This window comes from Setaria italica, chromosome I (genome assembly GCF_000263155.2).
Source record: "Setaria italica strain Yugu1 chromosome I, Setaria_italica_v2.0, whole genome shotgun sequence".
NCBI lineage: Eukaryota > Viridiplantae > Streptophyta > Magnoliopsida > Poales > Poaceae > Setaria > Setaria italica.
The window spans coordinates 25,814,768-25,825,810 of NC_028450.1; the positions used below are offsets into that span (position 1 = coordinate 25,814,768).

General features: G+C 47.7%; 1 protein-coding gene across 1 annotated transcript; it reads left to right on the forward strand.

The window, feature by feature from the left end:
• Positions 1–2,661: 2,661 nt before the first annotated feature.
• Positions 2,662–3,542, forward strand: LOC101776520 (zinc finger A20 and AN1 domain-containing stress-associated protein 5). The gene has a single exon (XM_004952577.4). The coding sequence runs from the start codon at positions 2,813–2,815 to the stop codon at positions 3,260–3,262; it is 450 nt and encodes a 149-aa protein (XP_004952634.1). The 5' UTR covers positions 2,662–2,812; the 3' UTR covers positions 3,263–3,542.
• Positions 3,543–11,043: the final 7,501 nt, after the last annotated feature.

Consider the following 11,043-nt stretch of genomic DNA (forward strand, 5'->3'; position numbering starts at 1 on the left):
CCCCTGCCCCCGGCCTCGCGGTGTAGTACGCTAGTACCGGAAGTACACCGCCCTTCCGGCGGTGCAGTACAACCGGCGGGACTTGTGGCTGCTGGCAGTTGTGTTGTAGTGGTAGTACTCCATATCTTCCTGCGTGCCTTAGCTAAGCTAGCTTGTTTAGTTGCGTCTCTGATCAGGTATCGCATTGTTCTGTTCTGCGTGGGCGGCGGCGGGCATCTTTGCTCACTTTTGTATTGCGTCGCCCCGGCCTTGGCCATCCCCATCCGTCTCCGATCCTCTCTTTGCAGGTGCACTGTCGTCTCGTCAGAATTTTACAATTTGTCCAGGGTGTTCTTATCTTCATGGCTCTTTGTGCTGTCGTCGTTCCGTGTTGATTTCGTAAACGCTTTTGGTTCCTTTAGCCTGCAGATTGAGCTTCGGTGATTACGAAGATGATGGAGGTTCTGGACAAATAAATCAAGCCCGGGTCCGGCAGTGTAAATGCTGGGATGATACAAGCTTTGCCACAGTATGTCACTGAAGGAGCAGCCCCTGCCTATGAGCTACCAGTTGCGTTTTGTTCCCACTGGGATTTTCTTCTCTGCTTTCGTGACAGATGGTCAAGTACTCAAAGTCACTCATCAGCTCCTTCTAGGTACGGACTTCATTGGGCTGCTGGGCTGCTGCCTGCTGGAGATTTTGCGCTAGCAAGAATACATTCGCTTCAGCATTTTCTTCCATGTTCATCCTGCAAACACATCAGATGGGTTTTCTTTTCTTGGCCCAGTCTGAGTCTCCTTCTCTTGGCCCAACAAACCCGCCGTTCAGCAGGGAGGGGTTAACTTTGGCACGTAGTGGTTCGCTCGCTCATCTGCAGGCCCAAAAGCAGAGATGGAGAGTCTGCCCGGAGAAGAAGGCCCACCGATAACTCAGGTCCAGATTTTGCATAGATGGGCCGACCAACTTCGAGGAATACTGTACAAAAATATTTCTTCAGATGAATCAGTGAAGCTTGAAGACTCGTGTGTTTATGCAGTGTCGAGCACGTGCAGATTCATGCCTATGCTTCCCACAGCTATAAACATAGACAAGCGGACACAAAATGAGTCTACGGCAAGACAAGGTCTTTGAAAAGTTGTGGCGTCCCAAAACATGTCACTGAAACAAACGTTGCCTAAGAAAATCGTGGTGCAGCTGAAGTGTGACGCGGCAATGATTTGCAATGAACATAAAGCTTCGAGCCTTCGATGTCGCACCTTGACAAAAGATCGCAACACCAGGTCACCAGCCGTTAGCAAACGCTGATATCTTGCCATTTCCGTCAGGTCCCGGCATCTTCCTCACTGCGTTTGTTAAAGTTTCCGCTTCCACCACTTTCCTTCGGCCCCTAAAAATGAGACCGGTGCTTCCTTTGCTGATTTTCCCAAACATACAGGCATACAGCAAGCATGCTAGCGAGAGCTGTCCTGATCTGACTCCTTCCACGTTCTATCGCTGTCCCGTCCAGCGGGACCGCGTGCCGTGTCTGTACCCTTGTTCCGCTAGCCCCTGCTAGTCTCTTTCCCTGTGCTCCGGAGAAAATACTGGGTTTACAGGTGGGTTTGCTGGCAAGCTGTCATCTATAGGTTCAAAAAAGCTGCAGGTTCCAACTGAGGCAAAATTCAGCCAAATTCTTGACCATACCAAGGCCTTGTTTACTTCCCTCCAAACTCCCAACTTAACACTATGTAAAAAGATGACTCCCCATCATATCAAACTTACGGTACATGCATGGAGTACTAAATGTAGACGAAATCAAAAACTAATTACACAGTTTTGTTGTACTTTGCGAGACGAATCTTTTGAGCCTAATTAGTCAATATTTGGACAATAATTCACAAATACAAACGAAACGCTACAGTGTCGCATTTATGGCAAAATGTCAATTTGACACCTCCTAACTTAGAAAGTAAACAAGGACCAAGCGAGAGTGAGTGACCGTGTTTGGAACTTTGGACTACCTTGAAATTTGAGGAGATATCGATTGGATTCCACGTGGCTTCCGCAGCCCGTCAGCCGTCAGATGCAAAAACCCAAGTTCATCCCATCATAGCCATCAGCGTCCGAGCCTGTATAATAGGCTTATTGCGTAGCTTCCAAATTGGGAGTGTCAAAGTTTGCATTTTACCATAAATGCGCAACTGTAGCATTTTGTTTGTATTTGTGAATTATTGTCCAAACATTGACTAATTAGACTCAAAAGATTCGTCTCGTAAAGTACAACAAAACTGTGCAATTAGTTTTTGATTTCGTCTACATTTAGTACTCCATGCATATACCGCAAGTTTGATGGGATGAAAATCTTCTTTTTGCATAGTGCCAAAGTTGAAAAAAAAGAACTAAACAAAGGCTAGGTGTGCGTAGCTCTCGACGTATGGGACGGCCAAACCATGGACCGGACGGCACGGCAGGTCGGCACGTTAGACCCAGACCAATCGCGCGCGCACGGCGCACGTAACTGACACCACCGTTCCGTTCCCGCGTCGTCCTCGCCCTCCTCTTTCCAGCATTCGACCGCCCACCCCGCCGTAGCAGCCCAACCATCGCCGGCGTTGCCGTCGCCGTCGCCGTCACGCGGCGGTCGACTTGTCGTACCCTTGTCGCTATCCCTTCCCGTCCCTTGAAACAAAAGCCAAATCGATCGATCGATCCCTCCCTCCTCCACACACCTTTCGGCCGCTTTACGCAACGCCTTTTTAATCCCTTCCGCCCTCCGCTTCCCGTCCCCCCACCCCAGCCTGCACCTGCCCTGCGCCGCGCCGCGCCGCGCCGTGCTGTCTCTGACCCGGCGGCCATGGCGGAGGAGCAGCAGCAGAGGTGGCAGGAGGGCCACCGCCTGTGCGCCAACAACTGCGGCTTCTTCGGCAGCCCCGCCACGATGGACCTCTGCTCCAAGTGCTACCGCGACCTCAACCAGCAGCAGCCGGCCGCTGCTCCCGCGCCGCCGGCCTTCCTGCCGTCCTCCTCCACCGCCGCCGCTTCCGTGGCTGGCGTCGCGGCCGTGGCCGAGCCCAAGGCTCCAGCGGCGGTCCCCGCGGGAGGCAGGCAGGCGGGCAGGTGCGCGAGCTGCCGGAAGCGCGTGGGCCTGACGGGGTTCGCGTGCCGCTGCGGCGCCACCTTCTGCGGCGTGCACCGGTACCCGGAGCGCCACGCGTGCGCCTTCGACTTCCGCGCGGCCGGCCGCGACGCCATCGCGCGCGCCAACCCCGTCGTCAAGGGCGACAAGCTCAAGGACAAGGTCTGAGGGCCAGGAGCCTCGTTCCCTCCATTCGATCCCTCGCACTTTTCCTCCACGCGACGCCGGAAGGAGGAGGAGGCGGAGGACGACGACGACGACTGCCGGAACGGATCGTCGGGACTGTACGAACTACTACTCCGTGTACCCTGCGACTGGTGTACTGTAGCTTCAACTGCATGTGTAAGCCGACGGCCCGTCGGCCATCGCAAAATCCAAATCGAAAACTAAATTGGTTTCGAATAAGAGGTCCCGATCGTGAGGCCTTCTTGCGGGCAGTTGTGATTCATGAGTTTCCCGTAACACCATCTTCGTCTTGAGCGCCGAATTCGCTCGAATGATTGGAGGCAGCTGACTGAATTCCAGAGTAGATTTCAGGTTTCGCGAAAGGTAGCTGATGCGTTAGTGCTCTACTGCTCTGTTTCCGGTGCCTCTGTTTCTGCTTTGCAGAGGGGAGCCAACGCGAGGTCTCGCTTTCGCTGGTGACACCAACAGAGAAGAAGCTCCTCCAATCCGCCGGCGACAAAGGAGAGAGGTGGATGCGTGATGCTTTCGACCTCGACCCGCTTCTTCTTCCCCCTGCCTTTTCTTGTAGATTGCAGTACTCCACTGCTCACGTTCTCATCAACCCAAGAAAATAAAGAAAAAAGCCGTGTCCTGGGTGGGTCAACCAATCGATCGCCTCAGAGCTTTCGGATAAGCATGGCAGGGGTGGTGTGCGCGTCGCCGGGTCCCCGTACGTACGCAGCGCTTGACGCCAACGTCTGAGCTGCCCTCGAGGCGAGCTCGCGCTGTCGCTGCCCCGCCGCCCATGCTGACAGATCCACCACGACCTAAATGAAAACTTCGGCGTTCCGAAGGCCGATAGGGACCTGATTTAAAACGTTTGTAAAGCTCGATATAGTTGTGAAAAAGGTATCATACTCTTTGTAGTCGTGAAAAACGGTGGTTTGTGATGCGAAACTATAATATGTTGTTACGTAACATGAACTAGAAATAATAAAAGTGTAGCGATGGGTTCTTTTAAAGTGTATTTTTTTTGACAATGTTTCAGTCTTAGTTTAGTTTTCTGAATTTTTTTCTCAAGATTTAATGAAGGAACTCCGCAAAAGGGCCTTTCAAAAATTTGAATTAACCTAGGCCTTGAATATGCCTGGTCCCAATTGGGCTAGACTCGATAGGCCCAATGCTATCTTAGATAGGCATGTTTCATTCCTGTCTCCTTTTCCTTTTTTTCCCGCATGCTTGGAAGAACACACTAACTACCATCTTGTTGAGATCCTGTTACTCAGAGTTAAAAAGAAACTCTTGTTACTCAGGTGGGAAAAAGTCATTAAGTACCACCAAAAATGCTGTTCAGAAAATGATTGAAGTTGTATGTACGGTATATCTTGCGCTCGTGAAGATGCTTGTTCGATTATCCAGCTATATCAACCGTATGCCAACTTGCCAAGCTAGCACCTATATCACATATGACTAATCGCATGTAGGCACTGGATCATGCACCGCATCCTTACATCTCGGCAACAGTGCTAGCCTGAGAGCAGTACAACAAGCTCCCTGAAGTAGGGATTGAGGGTAAAAAATTCAGCTTCAGCAGGATCCCTACTCATGCTTCTAAAGTAGGGAAGCATCCAAATCCCGGTCTCCGACCCCTTCTCCCACAGGTGGCTGGGAAGGCTCCTGCTCGGTCGTTTCTTCTATTTTGATCCGAGCGCCTCCGTTTCCTCTCCCCCGCTCATTTTTGCCCATGCGTCGCCGGCCTCCAGCCAGCCACCTCCGGCATCCACGACGCCGGTTCGTCTCTACGTCCGATTTGCTCACCAGCGGACCGATTCTGCCTGCGCGTGCTCTAACAATCCTCTACCCCATGCCCTACCGGAGCCCAGGGTCCTCTACCCCTGCCACCGGTGACCCGACTCCGCCCGGCCGCAAGCGCCACTCATGGCAACGAGATCCGCGGGCTCATCTGCATCTGGATTTGGTGCTTGTGATAGGCAATGCCATGTTCCACGACCTTGTTTGCGGTGGGATCTGCTACCCTATCCACAATGGCGATAGGTCATAAGTGGCACGACGACCTCGTCCATGGCAATGGTGGTAGCAGGATCCACAAGCTATCAAATGAGGTCTTCTTGGCGGATTGAGCTCATAACTCTTGTAGGTTGGTGGATGATTGCTACAACAACAATAGCATCCCGATTCTTGACTCAGATTCCTTAATTTTATTTTTTATTATGAAATTATCACTATTACAGGCAATCTTTATTAAATGAACACAACATTTTAACATGCGGTTTCTCAAGTAGATCGTGCATGCCTTAGATCACAGGCGGTGGTTAAACGCCTGTGGAGATTAGTTACCATCTGCCTAAAAAAGTAGTTTTGTATTACTATAGAATAGTACTAGTTCGTTCATTATCCATATAGTACTTACGTATACATAGAACTAGGTTAAATGGGTGCGAAGACCTACTCTGTCACACACATGCACATTAGATTTTAAATCTTGGGCTATAACTACCGCTATAGCTTTTTTTAGTGGGCGCTATAGCTATTTGAGGTAGCTATTTGTACTCATGCAGGTGCGGAGCTGGACCAGCCCAACGCCTAGGGCCACTACACGGGCTAACTGCACTTGCTGGGCTGGGCCTTCTTGCTACGGTGCACTGCATAATGGAAAAACTGGACTGATGCCTAGGCCATATATAATTTAGCCACTATAATTTACTATTAGCTATTTTTAGAGCTCCCCTTAGCCTGCTATTCATAACTATGACGCGCGCGCACACACGGGGGACCTGAGGATGGCATGGCTTTGTATGTAGCTTGTACTCCCTCCGTACCCGAAATTCTTGACATTTAGGATATAATTATGCTTACCAAGGAGTAATTAATTAGGAGGTGGTATTTTTCCCTGTCTGCCCCTATTAAATATGGTTGCGTGTGCATCTCAAACGAGAAAGTTACCCATCTCAGATGGCTAGTGCACTGAGGCGTGAGAGTGGCGAGCTGGGGTCGATTCCTGGCAGCCACAAATTTTAAGTCGTTTCATTTGGCGCTGCGGCCGTGTTGCACCGCTTGCTTAAACGCCTTGTTTGCGCGCGCTGAGCCTTGCTTCCTTGCTTGCTTAAACACCTCGTCTCATCACTTCGTTGCTTGCTTGCTTGCCGTGCTAGCTTGCTTCCTCACATGGCTTAGCTTTTTTCCTTCCACATCTGCGACGCAATGGCTGAGTTTTGCTTCAGCTTTGATCTAAACATCCGTTTAGAGGATGATGACGACGGCAACCTTCCCTTGGATCTCAACGAGCATGAAGGTGATGACGGCAACGCTGGATTTGATTTGAACGAGCCTGAAGATGACAAGCATGGCAACGGTACTACCTCTTCTTGTCTTGTGCATGTAAAACATCATTTTTTTTCTCCTGCTGCATGTTCTTCTTCTCTTGTCGCTAAACGAGCATGTTCTTCTTTTTTATAGGATTCAATTTGAACTTGCCACTAGATGAATTTGGAGCTTTTGATTTTGATTACGTACAAAATGCTTGTTTTATTCCTATATTTATATCATGCCGTGAGTACTATGAATAAGCTTGTTGTTATAGATCATGTCGTGACTACATTTTACTATGAATAAGCTTGATCTTTTTCCTATATTTACATGTTAGAACAAGATGTTGGGACTCCCGTTCAAGTACACCCACCGAAGCATGACTATCCTGAACATGTTAGAAAACAAGTGTACCAAGCATTGTTGATGACAAGCAAGAATAGGAAACTAGGAAAGCAAGATACAATAATTGTTGCCGGTCAATTTGGAGTAAAGATTCGATCAGTTCAGCGTATATAGAAGCAAGGTAAAAACCAACTTTCTCAAAACATTCCGGTCATGGTTGCTAGTCTAAAGAAAGGTAGATGTGACCGTAAAGCAACCCCTCTTGATTTGGAACAACTGCGTAACATTCCTCTCAAGCAAAGAATGACCATAGAAGATGTGTCTAGTAGAATTTGTATTAGCAAATCTAGGATACAAAGGTATTTGAAAAAGGGTTTGCTTAAGCGCCACTCTAGTAGTATAAAACCTTACCTCACTGAAGCTAACAAGAAGACTAGGTTGAAGTGGTGCATGGACATGATTGAGTAAGGTTTGGCTGATGATCCAAAGTTTAAGGATTTATTTGACTTTGTGTTTATTGATGAGAAATGGTTCTACCTTTCTCAAAAATCTGGGAGGTACTACTTGCTACCCGAGGAAGATGAACCACATCGCACTTGCAAAAACAAGAACTACATCCCTAGAATCATATTCTTGTGTGTATGTGCTCGGCCAAAATTTAGAAATGGAGAATGTGTGTTTGATGGCAAAATAGGTTGCTTTCCACTAGTCACTTTTGAACAAGCTATTAGAGGAAGTCACAATCGTCTTCACGGAGAGCAAGTAATCAAGCCAATTCAATCAATCACAAGGGAGGTGATAAGAGATTTCATAATAAATAAAGTGTTGCCTGCAATTAGAGCCAAGTGGCTAAGAGAAGATGTGAACAAGCCGATTTTCATACAACAAGACAATGCTCCTTCTCATTTAAAAGTGGATGATCCTCAATTTTGTGAGGTTGCTAAGCAAGATGGGTTTGACATTCGGCTTATATGTCAACCACCCAATTCTCCAGATTTTAACATTCTAGATTTGGTTTTTTAGCTATTCAAGCTATTCAATACAAGAAAGATGCTAAGACAATGAAAGATCTTTCAATACAAGAAAGATGCTAAGACAATGAAAGATCTAATTCCAGTAGTCGAACAGGTAAATGATCATCCATTCCATTGTTTCAATACAAGAAAGATTGTTTAGAAGGTCTAATTTCTTGAATACATGTTTTGTAGGCAAGATTGTTTAGAAGGTCTAATTTCTTGAATACATGTTTTGTAGGCATTCTTGGAGTACAGTCCATGGAAAGCAAATAGGATTTTTGTAACACTACAATCTGTTTTGAAGGAAGCAATGAAGCTTAAAGGTTGCAACAATATAAAAATTCCTCACTTGCAGAAACAAAGACTAGAGAGGGAAGATAGGCTGCCATTGCAAATCCCTTGTGAAGCTTCATTGCTAGCCGAAGCACTTGCTAGTCTTGCTAAAACAAAATAGAAGATGCAAGTTAGTTTATGCAAATTATTAGATGCGTGTATCTTAGGTTTGCAATGGCCAAATTGTGAGATGCATGTACTGTACCTTAGTGCTCTTTGTTTGCTGCTTCTTAATATGCTCAACCACCTTCTTCAAAACTTCATCAGTGCACAAGATTATAGTACCATCCATCTCAAGTTTAGCCACATTAGGAATGTAGAACTCGCAATCGAATCTGTCCATTAGATGGAACCACTTTGCTGAGATGTCGTAGTCTTCATGTAGAAGGCCACAACGTGCACACCTGCGAGCGTTCCGGTGAGCTTGGAAGCAAGCATCTCCAAAGACGCCGCCAGCGTGCAACGTGCCGCAACGAGGACAGTGCACGACCTCGTCGTTGTTTGGGACATCCTCGACGGAGTTCGGCACGACGTCGACAGAGTCCGGCACGAGCTCGACGGAGTCCAGCACGACGACGTCGACGGAGTCCGGCACAACATCGACGGACTCCATGGCCACATCAGAGTCCAGCGCGTTGACGGAGACGAGCGCATCGACGGACTTCATGGCCTCCAAGTCCAGCGCGCCGACGGACTTCATGGCCTAAACGATGGCGGCGAGGAAGCGAGCAGGAAGGGAGGCGGGTGCTGCGGAGAGGAAGGGAGACGCGTGCAGCGGCTTTTACTCATACGCGAGAGCCGAGAACGGGCGGTGACCAAGAGAAACGAGGCATCGAGCAATTAATGCCGAGTCCGATGGCGAGCGGAACGGACACGAGCGCCAGGGGTAAACCCGTCCGAGCGTGGCCGAGCGAGCGTAGAACGTCAACACCACGGGAGCCCAGGTCAACAATTTCAGGTACGGAGGGAGTACTATCTCTATAGCTTGAAGCTATAGCTCGTCGCTTCCTCCAGGCCAGCGGCCAGCAAGGCAGCAACGCATAAAAGTTCAGCAAGACAGAGGAACAGCGCCGAAAGAACAATATTTACCCATCCATTCGCATACGGAGCTCCAGCAGAAGGAACAAATGCACGCCGTGCTGCAGGTCTGGTCAAGTGGAATGATGGCGATGCACACATATGTATGCGAAGAGAGTGAAGACGAAATTTACTGTGGCTGACCACACATGCAATCTTTACCCTCTGTCATCAGCAGCTCTGTAGATTCTGTATATTCTATTCCCTTCCTCGGTTCCTCCCATCGCCATGCTACTATACGCTTCGATTTGTAGCCTGCAGCTGCTGCTGCGTTGCACAAGACAAGCAAATGCTTGCGCCATCACTGACGAGTGACTATAGCGGACCGTAGCTACTGTGAATCTAGCGACTCCTAGGTTCTTCGGCTCGTCCGAGCTGAAACAGTTCGCGTGACGTGCGAGACGGCGTCGTTCGTTTTTGTCCGCGTTCTGTCTGTCCCACTGTCTGTGCGCGCGAGCTTAGGGCATGATGACGAGAAGTACGAGATGGATCGAGATGCCATGGATCGGTCGCCGGTTCCCGGCTGCCATGATGGTGAGGGGCTTGATTCGCTCGCAGCATCCGCGCGATCCCCTTTGAATGCAGTGCGCGATAGATCATCATTCATCATGGTTTGCTAGTCGTAGGCCTCTGGCGCCATGGAATTCATTTCGGGGAATCGGTTTGGGTGCCGAAATCTTGATTGCGTTTTGGTATAATATTTCTCAAGTCGTTTTTACTACATTGAAGATGTATAAACATAAACTTGATCCTTGGCGTGCTACGCCAAATTTATATTGAAGACAAACTTACCATCAAAATGTTACTTGCATTAAAAATTGATTGTACAGTATGAGAGAAAACCTTTGAACATATATTTTTGACATTTAGTTTATCTTAGATTGTATTATCTATAAGTGAATTGTTTATCTTCCTATATCAACTTAAGTAGTGGGGGAGGCAAATTCCGCACTAGGGGGTTTGCTTCTTCCTCCTCCATCTCTACCCCTTCTTTCCCTCTTTCTTCTTCTTTTCCCTCTTTTCTCCTCATCTCCCACCTCTGATTCTAATGGAGCTCTTCAGCAATAGGGGGGCTAGCCCCCCTTTAAGATCTGCCCTGAACTTAAGCTTTTAGATTGACTAGATTGACTAATTGGTGGATACAAATTAATATGGTGTCAATGCCAGATGTCTCGTGAACAAATTTTAGCGAGAATGATGAGTTGTGGGTAATCTTACTGTTACTAATTGAAGGCTTCTTTTGAAGCCTCCAGGTGTCCACTTAGGATCCTAGGTGGATACTTTAGAAAAACGGAGAAATCCTAGAAATTCTCACAAAAATCATCCTAGCCATGGAATCTATTATGTTTTTTTAAAAAAATTACCCACCTATATACCATTATAAATCACCTATACCATTATAAATAGTCTAGAATAACCCCTTGAACCAAAATCTAAATTATCGTGTTCTGCCATTAAATTAAATAAAATAATTCTTCAATTTGCATCTAATAAATTATGACCTTGCAATTATTAAACTTATACCTCTACACGTCAATGCTTCTGCCTTTGTATTCGCAAAAAAAAAAATCTGCCTTTGTATACACTTTATCGAAGAGTTTTTCAATCTACGCAAGTCACGTGTGCCCTAGCCACCAGACCTGACGCCGCCATGGCTACGATGTCGAGGTAGAGTACATCAGCGAG

Coding starts and splice junctions, on each gene's coding strand:
- LOC101776520 (XM_004952577.4), top strand. CDS start 2,813: ATGGCGGAGGAGCAGCAGCAGAGGTGGCAGGAGGGCCACCGCCTGTGC.